We start from the raw sequence: 18572 nt of genomic DNA, 5'->3' as shown, positions 1-18572 counted from the left end.
GTATTTCTTACAATCGACTTGAAGACAAAATGATCTCCAGTTTCAGAATTCTGGTGACACATTTGAAATAAAACACCGTGATCATTCTGACTGCTTTCATCGAACCATGTTTTATTTCAATGTATTCAACCCAAGAGTTCTTGATCTAAATCGGCCGGGGCCAGAGACATAGTTGTTGCCAGTTGTTTGCAATCATTAAAATGTATTTTAGTCGGGTTGGAAAAGGTTTTTGAATGAAAAATACGAACTATATTTTGTATTTTCTGCTATGTCTAAATGCCATTTTTGTTTTATGTATCAATAAGGCGGTCCTTTAATTCTGAAATAAATGCAGGTTCACTCCCGACTACTTGGCTGACTCATACGATTCCAAAACCGTTTTCCACTCGATCTTTCCCTCTTCATGTTGCTCAGTGTAATAATATATCGTACGCTTGTTTATACAGATCTTGTTGGTGGTAATTTTGTGAGTTTTAACCAGTATCTAATGCACTTAATAGTTGTACGAATTTCTAGCAGATATCCACCAGTTTCGCCGTGTGCTATTTTGTTATTTTGTTAGAGGAGATGAGAGGTACGTTTAGAAAACGGGTTTTTGTTGTTGTTGTTGTTGTTTTAATGTGTGAATGACTGAGAGAGAGAGAGAGAGAGAGAGAGAGAGAGAGAGAGAGAGAGAGAGATATTCCGAAAAGCTTGTCAAACCTCTGAACCCAAATGGGTATTCTCATAAGGAAGCATGGCCAGACCAACTGTAGATATTCCGTCTTTATTCGCGGAGTCTGCTGCTTATAGCATTACAAATAACATTATTGACATTGTTGTCCATTGAAATACATTGAAACACACAAATTGGAATACAGTGGAAGAAAAAAGCGTGATTTAGACGCAATGTTGCTATATACGAGTTCCACGAAATTACCGTTTTTCCAATTATTACGCCACGTTTTTGTGAGCCCTGATGCTGTTATTTAAACATGGTAGAACCTGTAGCTCTGGACTTGCCACCAGTTGCTGAAGTTGAATTTCTCAAAACTGCCTCGTTGCATTGATAGATATCTATTCAATAAAACAAGATTACTAAAATGGACTTGAAACTACAGTATACAGCAGTACTCAAACACACTATTTTCTGTTTAAGTTCTTGATTTTTAGATTGCGTTATGGAATCCTCATTCCAGCCCAATATAGTCTGACACTGTCGTGTGACACATGGTTGTCTGCTGTAAGCCTGGAGGCTGATTATTACGCAAGAAAAGGTAGGCATCTACAAAACGTGAGACCCTTAATCTGTCTGCGATATGGGGAATTCTACAGTTGATTTAATTGTTTACGTATTCTGTAGTGTTTATTAGTGCACAAACCGCATTTGTTCTTGATACAGATGCAATGTAATTTTATTATTTTCACGCAGCATATATCACTCGAGCTTCATCGTGTGATGGAAATCCGAAAGTCGTGCACCAACTATGCAGCATCATACATCGAGATCAGTATTGCGGTTACAGAATATATCAAATAAGACTTTCGTAAATCGTTGCATTAGTGTATATGGAAAAATCATTTCGTCTGTGGGCATAGGCGTGTGCTGTGTAAAATCGTGTGAATGACACACGATGCTAACCTACTTTCAAGAAGTATGTTCGTCATACCGTCTTTGACTCTTTCATTTCATGCTTTAACTTGATTAAGTTTTGTCATTCCAGCACGACAGCATAGGCATTTATTCAAAGGCACGTTCGGAGACATTTCCACGTTTGCAGTTAGCAAGGATTTTGAAATGACTTAGGCTATTAGTGAGTGGCCAACAAATGATTGATTGGAGGTCTTGTGAATTCATGAATTGCTCTGAATGCCATGTTTATGAGTTCTTTATCCACTGTGAGAAAGCAGTGGTAGACTTACTGAGCCAGAAATATAGTTTTGCTCGGATTCATACATTCAGTCTGCACCTTGCTTTGATTTGCTGAGGTGTTTTCTGAAGTGGTTACTTTTATTTTTATTATTATTATTTATTTATTTTTTTAAAATTCATTAGTACAATAGTACTAGTAGGTAGACATGTTTCCCTCCTTAACTCTCTCTCTCTCTATATATATATATATATATATAAAATGGTAATTATGGTATACATATGATATATATATATATATATATATATATATTATATATATATATATATATATATATATATATGTATACATGTACCATATTTACCATTTTAACATACCTTTGATGTCTTCAAACATCTGTCAATATTATTGAAAAATACAGTTTTATAAGCCTGTCAATAGTTTTATATGCCTATCAAATGATTGAAATGTGCTTGTTTTGTCAATATGCAGACAACACTGGAACTTACAACAGCTCAAGGGAGCTAAATAGTCCATGTCAGAAAAGAGATCAGCAGGGGTAAAGGGTGTAGGCAGCATCAATCAACCGACATGAACAACATCCCTGAAATCCATGTGACTTCCCAGGGTAGACTTGCCAGCTGTTGCCATGTCAACAGAAAACTGCTACCCATCAAAGGCTTTTACTTTGCCTTTCTTGCTGGTAAGATTTGAACCATATGCTGTTTTTGTCTTGTACTTATTTACTGCCTCCAGTTTGCAGATAAATGTACAGAATTGCAAATGCTGACACACTCCAGTGTCTTTGAGTGTCAGTGCATATGCGTGTGTGTAAATATGCATGTATATTGTATATGTATACATATGTATGTGTGTGTGTTGGTCAGTGTGTGTGTGTGTGTGTATGTGTGTGTGTGTGTTCTAAATCAGTGGAGGTTTAAAGAGGGTATAATGTGGGGGTGGCATAAACATTTCGGAGAAGGTTAAGTAAAATAAATTATTTTGATTAACCAAGCAGTCAACTTGCTTATAAAATGTATATGTACAGGGCTAGAAATCCCCTGATAATTTTTAGTTGTCCAGGGGACAAGAAGATAAAAGAAAATCTACTGTCCCCCAGAAACATGCCCTGTCAAAGTAAAGAGATGATTCATTTAATAAAAGTAACCACCAGTAGTGCAGTGACAAGTCAGCATACATAATTCATTATACAAGTAGTAAGTATTACTGGAAAAGAAAATTCAGGATGAGGGCGGAGAGGAGTCGTTATTGTAAAAAGGGGTTGGTGAAAGTGTTATTGGTATGTACTAAAGCTGAATGCTCAGTCACCCTTTCACTGACACAGTCAAAACCTGATTGCCCAACATTTCCACTTTTCTGTCAGAAAGTTTATTTGTCCTTGACATTTAGAAGGATGGGTGTTTCAAGCCCTGGTGTGTGTTTGTGTATGTACATGCATTTGCATGCTTGCATGAGGTTTCAGTTGAGACAGAGAGATCGGAGGCTGGAAGGAGAGAGATATGGGATGGGGTGGTGGTGTGATAGAAGTTGGGATTGGGAGACTGAGATAGTGTGAATCTACTGCATACATACATGGATCTATTTGAAAATGTTTAGTTTTTTTTGCTGTACATATCTATTTTAAGGTGTTATGTTTTTATGCCTGTGTTCCATTGCTTTCATTGAAAATGATTTTCCCAGACCTGTATTGTGTATTGTATGAGCAGACATACAAAAAATATAATAAAAATTGGTATTGTATTGTTTTGTACATGTAACTTTCAACTGAATTACAGATGATATACTGCTAGAATTTTTTCTTCCTTAATTATTCAGACTTTATTTATGGTTCACATTTTTCAGTTGTGCTCACCTTTTTATGTTTTGTTTATGTTATGTACAGCGGTGGGCTCTCTTCTGCCTTTCATTGCCATTTACATGAAGCAACTGGGACTGACACCCAGTGAGACAGGCATTCTCTATGGATCTATGCCCTTCATCGGCTTCTTCGTTCGTCCTATTATTGGTGCCGTTGCCGACCGATGGCGCAAACACAAACTGACTCTGATGATTTGTTCTGTTTTGACGGGAATATTCTACCTGCTTATCCTAACCATACCTGCCAGGGAACATTCATCCTTCACAGTGCATGTTCAGTTAGACTGCAATGTACAGGACTCTTATTTTAGGGACTGTGTTTCTTTATCAGGAGCAAAAGTGGATCATACCATGTGTGTCTACGGACTGTCTGAATTTGCTGACAAGATGCTGAACATAACGGCAGAGAACAATACAGATTTAGACTGTGACGTGCACTGTGAAGAAAGCAAGGACTCCATTAGCAAAGATGTGGACGTGTGTTTCACAAATTCTTCCCATGAACTGGATAAGCAGTGTGATGGAACCTTGATTTCTCATGTCCCCTTCTCGTTTGGTCTGGCCAACATCTCTCATGTGTTGAAGAATGAGTTGGTAGGTGACAAAAATACCATCAGCACAATGAAGTGTAGGGATTATGATCTGAAGTCTTTAAGTCACAACGGACAACACTACTGGCAACTACTGTGTGATCAGGAGGGAACATTTGACTGCGACATGACCTGCGTTAACCCACCACCACAGTTGTGCGTCCAAAATAACCATGAATTTGACTACACATTTGGCTGGCTGTTTCTCATCTACCTTATAGCGAACCTTGCTTTTGCTCCCGTGTTCTCACTCGCTGATTCAGCCACGTTTGACACTTTGGGCAAGAGGCACCACAAGTTCGGTGAGCAAAGACTGTGGGGTACGGTGGGGTTTGCGCTCTTTGCCATAACGTCAACTTTCATCATGTACGTCATGTCTAACCAGGGTGATACCTTTGACTCAAAGGTGCCATTCTACATCTTCACTGTTTTGTGCTGCATCGCTGCTGGCATCGCATACTTCATGGACCTGTCCTCCAGCATCAAGTGCGGAAGCATGTTTGACAACTTCTTGGCCTTGATGAAAGTGGTGCAGGTGTTGGTGTTTCTGCTGATTGTGCTCTTCTTTGGCATGGTCACTGGAGCCATAGAGAGCTTCCTCTTCTGGTATCTGTCGGACCTTGGAGCAACCACTGTGGTGTTTGGCCTCAGTCTGGTTATTAACTGCCTGTTCGAGGTGAGTAAGTTGTAATTATAGTATAATGTTAGATTATGGGTTTCAACCTTCATGTGAGGATGGCAAAAGGTGTTAGGGGAGTAAATGTAGTATAAACCTCTGATTTATTTTATTGAATAATATTGACTATTTGGTTCACATTGTTCATCGTTAGCTGACCCTTCTCAGACAGTTATAGTGACGAATTTAAAGGAAGATGTGTTAGATCTGAAATTTTTAAGAATGCCATCAATACATCATTTTAGTTTAAACTTCTAGCTGTTTGGCCCCTCTGTAATCCACCGGCTTTTCCTGTTTCCTTTTGCTGCTGCATCCCACCACCTGTGAGTCAGGCATTGTGTGGATTTTCCGTCACACACTGAGCACAGCCTTGTATGCTCACACAATGACTGAAAATTTCAGAAGTCAGGATAAACAGTAGTGACATGCATCTAAAATGAGATTTCTCAGATTAAACCAACACTTCCACCTGAGAAACACCACCAACACACAGTGCAGGGTGACAGATGACACAGCTGTGACACTGGACTGTGACACTTGCATTGTGACAGTTGGTGAATGGACACCCAGTGTTCATGTAAATAGTAAGGTGTGTGTGTGTGTGTGTGTGTGTGTGTGTGTGTTTGGAAATAATGTACATTATAATTTATATGCTCCAGTCATTGTATGATTCAGAATGTTTCAGTTCTCAAAAAAAAAGAAGACTTGTTGACACAAATTTTGTGACAAGAGTACACATTTGATTTGATCATTACCATGATGGTGGTGTGGTGGAAGACACGTTCAGGTAGGACTGCACTTGTTATTTCTGAGTCACAATATTGTGAATATATAGCACATGTTACAGGGGAGTTGTGGACTAACAGTATGTTGTCACTGTGATTTTACCTTTAATTTCAGACAGCAGCATGACGCATGTAGCTAGGACACACATTTCAGGGTGCATAAGGAAGCATGATAACTTGTCAACACTTTTGCCAGATATGAACACTCTACAGTTGATAGTGACTTTCTGGTGGTGTGTGTATTTGAGAAATCATTTTCTTTCAAACAAAATGGAAATTTTCAGTTACTAGAAAGAGTTTCTCAGTAACATGTATATATATATATTACATTTTATATGCAAATGGTAGAGGGTTAAATCCAAAGTTGTTTGTTAGGGTACTGAAAAATAACGTTAAAATAGAAAACTCAAGAGTTTTCAGTGCACCAAGTTCATGCTGCACATTGGACCTTGGTTTGTCGTCTCATCCGAAAGAAGAGACGCTCAGTTTGATTTTCCAGTCAAACTTGGGAAAGAGGGCGAGAGTGGGACTCGAACCCACACCCTCACGGAGTCTCTATATTGGCAGCTGAGCATCTTAACCATTCTACCACCTTCCTCCTTCTTGGCAACAAAAGTGTTGTCCTCTGGCAAAATTATGTAAAAAGAAATCCATTCTGATAGGTACACAGATATAATCATAAGCATGCACTCAAAGCCTGACAAGCATGTTGGGTTATGCTGCTGTCAGGCATCTGCTTAGCAGATGTGATGTAGCATATATCTATAATAGATTTGTCTGAACGCAGTGACGCCTCCTTGAGAAAGTGCAAGTGAAACCGAAACTGTGTTGCAGGTGCCCTTACTGTTTGTGTCTGGGATGATCATAAAGCGTGTGGGGGCAGTCCCCTGCCTCTACCTGGCCATGCTGGCTGTGGCTCTGCGGATGCTGGGCTACTCTCTGCTGACTAACCCCTGGTGGGTGCTGCTGATTGAACCGCTGCACGGGGTGACCTTTGGCATCATGTGGGCTGCGGCCTCCACGTACGCTGCCATGATCGCTCCGCCAGGGATGTCTGCCACCATTCAGGGACTGATTGGGGGCATGCACTTTGGAATAGGTGTGGATTTTTTTTTTTGGGGGGGGGGGGGGGAGGGGTTCTGGGGGGGGGCGGGGGTGGAGTTGTGGGACTCTGTGTGGGTGTTGTCTGTCTGTCACTGTGTGTGTGTGGGTGTATGTCTGTCTGTGTGTCAGAAGAGATTCTTAGCACAGCGTATTGGAACTGATAGTTGGTATTAAATATTGGAGAAGTCTTTAAGTTTTTTGTTGTTGTTGTTGTTGTTGATCATAATTATAGCTGAATGTACATGTACATATACACAAGCATCATTTTACATGAAAAGGACAACTACATTGCCAAAAGTAAAGTGACAATGTGCCAAAATAAAGAGACTGGTCTTTCACAGCTACAAGGCACCAAGTACAGAAACAACAGGAAAGGACATTCAGAAAGAAAACCAGAAAACCAAGAAGAGCATATTAATGACACATACTCCTTGCACAGAAGCAGTCACTTTTTTAAAAACTGAAACAGACTGCTTCTCTCTCTCCCTTCTCTTTTCTGTTCACCTTGAAATAAAACCAGAAGCCAAGTCTGCTCTGAGATGGGGCACTCACTCAGTGCCAGTTAACTCCACTGGTCCCAATATTTTTTTATTTTTTTTGGTGGGGGGCCGTTATTTATTTGCTTATCTATATTTATTTTATTATGATATATTTTATTAGTAAATTAAGTGTTATATATATTTATCATTATATATATTCATTATTATTTACTTATTACTTATATTCTTTAATTACCTTAACTGCAGGGAAAGGACTGGGCAGCCTGCTGACTGGATTCCTGTTTGAGCGGGTTGGGGAGAGGTGGTCGTTCCGTGTGTACGCCATTGCGGCGGTGTGCCTGCTGGGGATGTACGCAGCGTTGAATCACCTTGTTTTCCACTCCCACACCCGCCCCTCGCCTGCACGACCTCACCAGCAGCAGGAGGACAAGTCAGGTGTGTGTGTGTGCGCAATGCTGTGTTTGCTTGGTGGTGCTAGTTTTTAAATTATTATTTTATTTATCTCTTCTTTTTTTTGTCATTTGTTTTATGCTTTTGTGTGTTCTTATTATTATTGTTTTATTTATCTATCTATGTTTTGTTGTTTGTTTTATATGAATTTTATATGATATTGTTTGTTGTTTTCTTCCATTGGACAAGTCTGGTATGTGTAGGGGTAAATTTGTAGTGTTTTTAAAAATTTCCTTTATTTTTTGTTCTGTTTCTCTATTTTGTATTGTCTGTTTTATGATATTGTGTTTTCTTTTCTTCAACTGGACATGTGAGGTGTGTGCAGGGGTATATATTTTTTTGTTTTTTGTTTTTTTTGTGTGTTTCTTTTTTTTCAAATTGTTTTATTTGTTTAATCTACTTTTTGTTGTTTATTTTATGTGTGTTGTGTGTTCTTTTTCTTCTTCTTTGATTTTAAGATTTTATTCTTTTTATTTATTGGTATGAAGGGTTCAGCTTGATCAGTGGAGGAGGCATAGATGGATTGGGGAGGGGTGTGGAGGAGGCACATGTGGGCATGTGTGTGTTTTATATAAGCTTGCTGATTTTCAGGTTGTGTGCATATGTATACCTGAAGTGCTTGTGTGTGTGTGTGGGTCTGTGTGTTTGTATGTGTGTGTATGTGTGTGTTTAATATGAGTGCATGTGGAGTAAATGTAGGAGTGGAAAGGGTGGAAATGATTTATCAGAAGGAAAATAGTGCCACAGACTCTGCAGGGCATTAGTTTCAGTCTCCTCTATTTCACCATAATTTTTTTGTGTTTTTTTTTTTTCTCTCTTGGTTACTGGAGACTACTGACTTGACATGTTATATTTCATTTATTATGAAGATAAAAGCCATTGAGATTTAGAGAGATCTGAGGTTTAAGTACACAACTGTATACAGATGATGTACCGACTACTGTGCACAGATCACGTGGAAGCGGCAAGTGTATAAGCAAAGGTTTGGCTCCATGAGGATACACATTCAGGTGGCTAGGTTTTCTGTTTTATTTGTGTGTGTGTGTGTGTGTGTGAATTTCTGGAATGCAGACCATCCCCAGCATCCTTGCTGACGACAGTTTGTGCTGAACACTGTCCTTTATCCTACCCAGCTACCAGCCTCTTATTAAACCCATGGTCAATCAATTGATTGCCTTCACCCTTCCGTTTTCTGGAAAACAGTAGATCAATAGTTCTATAACTGTGTGCACTGTTATAGTTCTGCATTGCTTGTAATTGGTCTGCAAAATATTTCATGTTTTGCAGGTCATCTTCTATTTTGACTGGTATTGTGGCTGGTGTGTAAATGCTGCAGATGTGTTGGGCAATATTTAGAATACTGGTACACAGAAATGTTCAGGGAATGGGTGTACTTTCTCTCTCTTTTAAAAAAAAAATTAATTAATTAATTTTTTTAGTGTGCTCCTCTCTGCAGTAGAAAACACATCTTATAGAAAGCAATAGAGTGGGAAGATCACACTGTGAACATTGAAACATTTAGGAAGTTTAAAGATTGAGACGCTGCACTTCAAATATTTCAGAACTAAAATTGTTTTCCTTTTTAGTGCGTTGCTTAACTGAGAAAAAAAAAGACTATTGTCTGTATTGACAATGTTTCCAGCTTAAACAGCATTCATTGGGTTTTGCTTTGCTTATTTTTCATATACTACTGTATTCAGTCAATTTTGTGTGTGTGTGTTTGTGCGTGTGTGTGTGTGCATGTATGTGTGTGTGTGTGTGTTTGTGTACGCATATAAGTGTGTGTATCTGCATATTACGTGCTCAATGTATTTTTAGTATCGCTTTGTATAAATGCTTTTTATAAACGTTTATAAAATGCATGTGCCTCCAGTTCCCCACAGTGTCATGTAAACATCTCAAGTGCAGAATTATATCCCTGCATGCATGAAATTTGACATGCTTGTTTCTATTACACAGAATTATTCAGATCACGTATGATGATGGAGGTTGTGTGAGTGAATGTAGGGGACAATCAATGAATGCTTAACAACATATCAACCAAGAATATACATTTTTGAATATAAGCATCAACATGCTTAGCAAGTTCAGAAACATAAAAATTGTTAAAAAAAAAAAAAAAAAAGGAAAAGAAAAAGGGTTAACAAGCTGAGTTTGATGGCAGCAATGTTTTATGAAGCAGAAAAAAGAAAAAGAAAAAAAGTATAGGATAATTTAAGCAGAAATAGAAAGAGAGGAAAGAGCATGGGGGTTGGGTGATGGAGACAGAGAGGAAGACAGAAAGAGAAAGAGAGCTGTGGAAAAGAAACAAAATACAAACAAAAAAAGTTCTTGTTTCATGTGAAGCAATTGTGGTCTTCCATTCCTTGTTTGTTAGGTATATCATCATTCATAAATTATGGTTTCCCCATAATTCAATACTTTCCAGTTCTGTTAGTGATGTAATGCAAGCTTCTGCCATCTAAACTGCTGGTAACAGAAGACTATGATGCTTACTTGCAGAGTGTTGGAACACTTTACTGATGTCTTCGTGTTCTGTATCTGTTATTCTGTCTGCAGGCACGGATCTTGGTGATCAGCCAAATGATCAGCCTCTGTTGGCAGCTGCCACAGACCTCAGCCGAGACAGAAGTGACGAACTTCAACACTCCCCAAATTCTGTTCCAGCTTGAGTTGGGAGTGTGTGAGTTTGTGTGAGCTTGTGTGTGTGTGTGTGTGTGTGTGTGTGTGAGTTTGTGTGTGTGTCTGTCTCTGTGTGTGAATGTGCGTTCATGCCAATATGCAAGCGCTTGTGTGTCTGACAACTGTGTGTTTGAAGATATAGGTTGGTTGAATGGACTTGTAGATACGGCAAGGTTGTGTAGGAATGGCTGAAGGTATTATTTATATATACACAGACCTTACATGTGTAGATGGTGTGATGTAATTCAGGTCCACTGTCTTCAGAAGGTTGTCATTGCAAGTCAGCGAATTTCTGTTTTCTACAGCATGTGAGGGTCAGTACACCAGAGGAAAGAGCTTTGAGGGAAAGTGGCCAAATTAAAGAAAAACTGATTATAATTATAGATTTTTTTTTTAATTCCAAAAGATTTTTTGTGTGTGTGAAATACAGGATAATTTCCTTGGGCAGAACATGTTGCCTCCAAAGCCTGGCATTATCCATTAAAATTTTGATTTGGTGTTGTTGTTTTTTCTGTTTGTGGAGATCATATACTAAATATGTTATGTATTTGAAATATTTCCATTTTTATCCAGATATATAGATATATGGTTTTATATATGAATTTGGATTTTCTCCAGAATTTTGTTTGGGGCAGCTTTCTTGATGCTGTTGTTCTTTTGCATGTGCCAAGTATTTGCTGCATATCTAAGCCTGGTTTATCATCTGTTCTGAAAGACAAACACTTAACTACTACTCTGGTCTTGAAGAAGGGGGGTTGGGTGGGGGAGGGGGGTGGGGGGAGGGAGGAAGCTCCACTCATGTTTGGCTCAGATGAAGAGCTTGGGATCTTCCTTGTTTCCTACATGGGTGTGTTACTGCATCAACAGGTGCACATACTTCAAACATCCATGTAAGCCACATATAGCCAGTGCACTGGCTTAGCTATGGGCACTACCATCTGGTTATGGTCCGTGCTTATGAATGACATATGTTTAAACATTGTTGTGAAGGTCTGCTGTTTCTATAGGTGAGTCCATATGGCCAGTATAACTTTGCATTTGCAATATTGTCATAGTTGTAGTGTAGGAAAATAACATTTGATGATAGTATTCAAGATTTGTTATATCATAGCGTATTGTATTGTATTGCCTTTTGTCACAACAGATTTCTCAGTATGAAATTTGGGCTGCTGTCCCTGGGAAGAGCGTGTCACTTCAGCGCAGTACTACCCAGTTTTCCTTTCTTTTTTACAAAATACATATATTTCTGTTTCCGGTAGCTTCATAAAAAGGTGACTGTCACTCTGACCATCCATTTAGCACCCAGAGACGCGAGACTTTGATGGCAGTAGGTTTTTTATATTTATGCATTGAAAGTCTTTTTTGTACACACGCTGTTATTGTTGAGTGCACAGACCTGGTCATCATCAGTTCCTGACAGACTACCAAGAAGAAAGAAGACATGTATTGTAGGAAGTTACATGTATTTTATGCAAATCAGTATTCTTATTCCAACATGTCCTATTTAAAATCATCAAAAAAGAAAGAAAAAATTTGTAACTACTATTTATATTGAAATGATTAAACAGACTTCTTTGTAGTTGGTGTTTTTTTTTGTTTTTTTTACCCGACTCTTTAAATGTGAGCAAGTCTGATATCTGATAGGAGCCTCTCTTTGCTATGTTTGGTCATATCGGCACCTGTGTTACATGTGCACAATTAATGAGCCAAAGGTTGACCAGTTGAGAGACTTTGCATGTTTCTTATAATGTAATTTCCAAACCACTCTTTTCTGTTTCTGTTGATGGAACACAAATGGTGTGCACAAGGACCTGGTCAGAGATTAAAAAAGAATGATTGCCTGCTTTGACTAACAAAAGAAGGGCTACATTTCACATTGTTGTTGCAGTCATAGATTGATATACCTGATAATACTGTACATTTGTATTCCTTTTTTTTTTTTATATCACAACAGATTTCTCTGTGTGAAATTCGGGCTGCTCTCCCCAGGGAGAGTGCGTCACTACACTACAGCGCCACTCATTTTTTTTGTATTATTTCCTGCGTGCAGTTTGATTTGTTTTTCCTGTCGAAGTGGCTTTTTCTACAGAATTTTGCCAGGAACAACCCTTTTGTTGCTGTGGGTTCTTTTACGTGCGCTAAGTGCTTGCTGCACACGGGACCTTGGTTTATCGTCTCATCCGAATGACTAGCATCCAGACCACCACTCAAGGTCTAGTGGAGGGGGAGAAAATATCGGCGGCCGAGCCGTGATTCGAACTAGCGCGCTCAGATTCTCTCGCTTCCAAGGCGGACGCGTTACCACTAGGCCATCACTCTATTGTACCTGTTATTGTGGACAGAAAAATGGACGCAAAGCTGTCAGGGTGGTGTCAGCGAGTGTGTCCAAAAATTCTCTGTGTGATGTGGTTTGACTGTGAATATCAGAGGTTATTGGTTTGTTTGTTGTTACAGTGTTGCCTTTGTCATTGCTGCTTCGATCTGCTGTGTTATCCTTTGTCATATGATCTAAACACAAAATGAATATGTCAACACACATGTTACTGTGCCACAGACAATGTATATTTTTTTTAAAGTGTGTGGTTTAGACGATCTGTTGCAACAAGCTGGCACACATGTACAGTGGCATGGCTGCACTGATCATAGGTATCACAGCAGAGAGTGGATCCTTTTTTAAAGTATATTTGTTATCAGTCACACAGTATCCCTGACGACACAGAGTAATATAGACCAATGGAAAGCAAGTGCAGGCTAACAAATCTTCTACTCTTATGTTGTTAATGACTTATGCACATGCTTTGAAATATATTGTAAAAAAAATTGAGACAGGTGTAGGTGGTGTGGGGTTTGTAAACCGTTCAAAACAGGAACTGGAGGATATTTTGATAAAGAGTAAGTAGTATCTTTAAAAAAAAAAAAAAATGTTTAATGGATATTTCTTTACTGGAACTGGAAGCAGTTTCTCACATTTGTTATAAACAACCAGAAGGGACCAGTTGGTATCATCTGCAAAACTGGTGAAAATCTCACATTTCAGTTCCAGCTGTTTAATTAATTCACACATCAACATCGTTTCAAATAGGTATACTTAGAGAGATGGATAGGGAAAGTGAGAGAGTCTGCCTGCTTGCCAATCAGCCTGAGTACTGGTGTATTTGTGTGGGCATGCATGTGTGTGTGCATGTATGCGTGTGTGTGTGTGATAAGTGTGTGTGTGTGTGCCAGAGGGGGTGTGTGCGCGCGCACGCGTGCATGTGTGTGTGTGTGTGAGTCTGGCATGCAATGTTTTGTCTCCATGTTGTGTTAATTTTTTTAAAAATCCACCATGATGTTCAAGCCAGATCAACTTTCAAAAGTTGTTTTTTTTTCATGTGTTTATGATGACTTGCTCTTGTTCAAGAGAGATATTGCTTTGTCTTTTCCTCTCTCTCTCTCAGTCTGTTTTTGTTTCTTTGTTAACAGTGGCTTCTTTGTTGTTTCTGAAACTGAATCATTGGGCAACATTTGCCTTGTCATGATAGTAAAATGAAATCTAGGCTTGAATAGGTTTTATTGGTGTAGTGTATAACATGATTGAAAATGTGTTGGGTTTTTTTGTATTAAAAAGTGCTCAAGAACTTGCTGGCATAATTTAACATTGGGCTGGGTGATTTTGCTTGTGTATGTGTCATTGCCTTTGTGTCCATGCCTCTGTGCTCTCTTGGCTTTTTACATACATATATATGTGCATATGCGCACATATCTGTACATGCTGTCACTTTAATTTACTGACACATTTGCATGCAAATTCACATACACACACACCCACTGCAGTTCGTACAGATTACTGTGACACATCATGCAGTCTGGACAAAGTAAATAATCATGGTCCATACAAGTTTATCACTTGTGGTTCTTTCTCTCAACACTCTGTGACATAATGGAATATTCTCGTTCTTCTCATTTTTGTATTGAGTTGTGCTCCTGTATTGCATTGATTTACACTGATGTTGGATAAAAGAAAGACATTAAAAAAAAAAGGCATTGGACTTCTGATTGAGCGTTCACCAGCAATCAGGGTTCAAGGCCCTGTTTCAGCATGGTGTAGTGTCCTTAGGAAATGTGCTTTACTCTGATTTTTCCTCACTCCACCCAAGTGTGAATTAATATCTGACTTTGGTTGGGGAATGCTATGCCGAGCCCAAGACACTGTCACAGTGGATGAATTGAACACACTGGATGTTTTCCATTGTCAGATAGCGGTTGATGTGTTTTTTAAGGCATGTTTCTAGTCAACTGGATGATGTAAGGCACTTTGAGCAGCATTGGTGCTGGGTATCGCGCCATAGAAAAACTATGTATTATTATTATTATTCTGAATTTGCTGCCCCAGTGGCAGTAAAAGGCTATAGAATCTCTAACCTTTCAACTGATGTTTATGTAACAGATTTTCAAGCAAACTTGCATTTTGAGGGGGTGGGGGTGAGGGGGTGGTGTCTGTCCTCTGTCAGGTAAATGTCCAGTTTCTTGTATCCATGTGACCGTATTTTCATCTTCATCAAATCAGCTTGTGTTGTGACTGTATGCTATTGTCCAGTGATGTTGGTGCCAATTGTGATTAATGTTTTTGGGGTGTTTGTTGCTGTTGTTGTTTTTTTCCTTCTTATTGCTGACCCATTTGGTTAGGATGATTTTCATTGGACTTTTCATATCAGTGAAACAGGTGATTTTATTCTTGCCTTGTGGAGGTTCAAAACATACATGTATTGGCCTCAGTTGTACATGAATCAAAGCTTCGAATTCCATTTTTGGGGACTTATTTGTCAAGCTATAAATGTGGAAGACGTTTTTGGAAGAAAAGAAGAAGCTGGAATAGCAGGTGAACTGTGTGTTCCAGGATTCCATAACATGTGTAGTCATTCCATGAATGTGTGTCAGTGTGTTATTCTGCACTGGTGTGTGGGAGGGTGTGGAGGAGATGGCATGACAAAGAAGAAAAGTATGTGTGTGTGTGTGTGTGTGTGTGTGTGTGTGTGAGTTTGTGTGTGTGTGTGAGAGAGAGAGAAGTAGATTATACCTTTTTTTTTTAAGCACTTTTGAGCTTCGTTACAAATGTATGCAGTTGTTTATGACTTGATCAGATTTTTTATGGTGAAGAGAGAGGGATGAGAAAGAGAGATTATAATAATGAATAGATGCAAAAAAAAAACGCTTCAGTATGTTTGTTCACTGGGTGTTTTGTGGATGCAGCATGTGCTTTTTATTATGTAGTGGTGTTATTTAAAAAAAAATAATAAATAAACAGTGTGGTGGTAAAGAAGTTGGTGTGAATGATCAAACTGTACTATTTGGAAAATTTTATCACTTACTTTCATATTTCACTATATCTGGTGCTTGTTGCATGTTTGATTATCAAGAAATCCAGATGTCCCCAAACTTTTTCTTACCATCTAACAGAAGACATAATAATTCTTGATACTGTGGTGTATAGAATTAAATTCATTCCATAGACAGGATATATCATATGTATATTGCATTTAACTAAATGTTCTTTTTTTAAACCCAATTTCAAGCTAAGAACAGCAATAAAGACATTTTATGCTTGAGCATTATACATGAGAGCATTCATACATAAGTGTGTGTGCATGCATACATACATACATGCCTGATCACAGACACACACACACACACACACACACACACACACACACACACACACAAACCGCATGCAAAGGTAAGAGTGTGCTGAAGAAATGTGAGTTAATATATATTTTTTTAATAGGAATTGAAACAGTGTTTTTTCAGCTTTCAATTCTTGATACTGTGGTGTATAGAATTAAGTTCATTCCAAAGGCAGGATATATCATATGTATATTGTATTTGAATAAATGTACTTTTTTTAAACCCAATTTCAAGCTAAGAACAGCAGTAAAGACATTTGATGCTTGAGCATTATACATGAGAGCAGACATGCATAAGTCACATACATACATGCCAGATCACAGACACACACAGAGACACAGACACACACACACACACACACAAACCATGTGCAAAAGTAAGAGTGTGCTGAAGAAATGTGGATTAATACTTTGTTTTTTAATAGAAATTGAAACAGTGTTTTTTCATCTTTCAATTCTTGACACTGTGGTGTGTAGAATTAAATTGATTCCAAAGACAGGATGTATTGTATGTAAATTGCATTTGAATAAATGTTCTTTTTTTAAACCCCAATTTCAAGCTAAGAAGAACAGTAAAGACATCTGATGCTTGAGCATTATACATGAGAGCATTCATACATAAGTGTGTGTACATACATACATACATGCCCTGATTACAGACACACACAGAGACACACACACAGAGACACTCACATGCGCCCCTACACACAAAGACACAAAACAAAAACATATGCAAAGGTAAGAGTGTGCTGAAGAAATGTGCATTAATACTTTTTTAATAGAAATTGTTGGTTTTTTTGGGTTTTTTTTTTACAGTTTGATCTTTTCTATTTATCAAAAATAAAAGTGTTGTTTCTTACAAAATGTAAGTCTTTGTTGCAGTGTGAGATGAGTACAGTTGTATTTCATTGTTATGAAGACCTATGATTCTGAGTTTTATTCTTGTTAAATGGACAATATAAATATGTGGATGTGGAAACTGTGTTCTGTTTTGGAACTGGACTGCAAGTCGCACTGTCACACACATCATTCTATGTTATATCAGGATGTGGAATTGAAACTAATTACTGATGTTCCAAGTTGATCAGGTTGTACACATTCCCTTACACACAGATTTGAAATGATCATTTCACCCAGTTTGGGATGAGGCGGATAGCCAGAAACTTCCTTTAGCAACAACAGAAGTATGGATACTTGCACATACAAGCTCAGTATGGTCTATGTTTGAAGAGTTAATGGGGGGAAAAGAAAACTACATAACTTTACCATACATGTAGCACTGTTTGCTACTGTTATTTTTCTGTCTCTCTCACTCACACATACATGTGCATACACACACACGCACGCACACACGCACGCATGCGCATGCATCACACACACACACACACACATACAGAGAAGATGCAAGATGACAAAAAAAAAGTTCAAATAAGCAGTGGCATGCTCTCTTACTCAAAATCCAGCCATTGCTGAAAACTGGGCCAGGACTTCCAAAACACAAACAGAAATGTGAGAAACATGTGAAGATAAGTGACATAAGAGTATTGTTGCCCTCAGTGGGGTCTGCATTTCCAAATGACATACAGAAACATGATGTGCCGGTGAAGATAAGTGAAATGAGAGTATTCTAATGTGATCTGAAGTGAGCCTGACTTAGTGTAGATATCAATTGCTTTCGTCAGGTTTGCTGACATCACAATGTGCTGGAAGCTAGTTGCAACATGTGTATGGCTAACCTGTGCAGTTGCAGACCTGACAGAAATATTGACATGGGAAACAACAGCTGTGGTCGTATTCTCCCAGTTAAAAAATGTCCCATGTGTAACTGGTGCTTTGACTTGCTAATTGAGTAGGTATGAATGGCCTGAGGAAGCACTGCTCTTCTGTTTAGTATGAAATTTATATAGAGATACATAGATAGATAGATACCTCTTAATTTCAAATTCAAAAAACAGAAGAAAAGCATACAGTTATCCCTGAATTTTATTTTCATCATATTATAAATCGATAATAAAAATAAAAAAATCAAATAACCACTTACTTAAATCTAGACTTTTTAAAGGAAACTTTTTTTTTGAAAAATTCAAGCAGAAAAATCAATCATGCCACTCACACTATTGTCTTTGACTTAGCCATTTCACTCTCTCATATTGCAATTGTATTTCTTGGGGTGAGTGGGGGGGGGGAGGCAGAGAGGGAGTTAAACACATGGCCATCACTTAAAAAATAAAATAAAAAAGGAAAACGACACAGTTTGCACTTAAATTCTCTTGATCTTGGGGGTGGGGGGGATTGTAACATACATAACTGTCATGATCTGCTTAAAATGTAATTTGTAGTTTTTTCATTTCTGAATGACTTTTCCTACTCCCCACCTCCAACACACACACAAATATA

At 38.3% G+C, this 18572-nt stretch overlaps 1 protein-coding gene across 2 annotated transcripts; it reads left to right on the top strand.

The window, feature by feature from the left end:
* The first annotated feature begins 1204 nt into the window (after window positions 1-1204).
* Window positions 1205-17154, top strand: LOC143283959 (major facilitator superfamily domain-containing protein 6-like). 2 transcript variants are annotated; one of them, XM_076590430.1, is made up of 7 exons: window positions 1205-1256; window positions 2343-2553; window positions 3754-4994; window positions 6614-6878; window positions 7630-7818; window positions 8784-8843; window positions 10393-17154. In XM_076590430.1, exons 2-6 carry the CDS (start codon window positions 2442-2444, stop codon window positions 8807-8809), a joined length of 1833 nt encoding a protein of 610 aa, XP_076446545.1. In that variant the 5' UTR covers window positions 1205-1256; window positions 2343-2441; the 3' UTR covers window positions 8810-8843; window positions 10393-17154. The 2 variants fall into 2 exon arrangements, with proteins under 2 accessions (XP_076446545.1, XP_076446544.1); XM_076590429.1 differs by lacking the exon at window positions 8784-8843.
* The last annotated feature ends 1418 nt before the right edge of the window (window positions 17155-18572 follow it).

The sequence above is a fragment of the Babylonia areolata genome, chromosome 7 (genome assembly GCF_041734735.1).
Source record: "Babylonia areolata isolate BAREFJ2019XMU chromosome 7, ASM4173473v1, whole genome shotgun sequence".
In the NCBI taxonomy this organism is placed as follows: domain Eukaryota; kingdom Metazoa; phylum Mollusca; class Gastropoda; order Neogastropoda; family Buccinidae; genus Babylonia; species Babylonia areolata.
The sequence above is the reverse complement of the archived record's forward strand: the minus strand, read 5'-3'. Positions and strand labels throughout refer to the sequence as shown.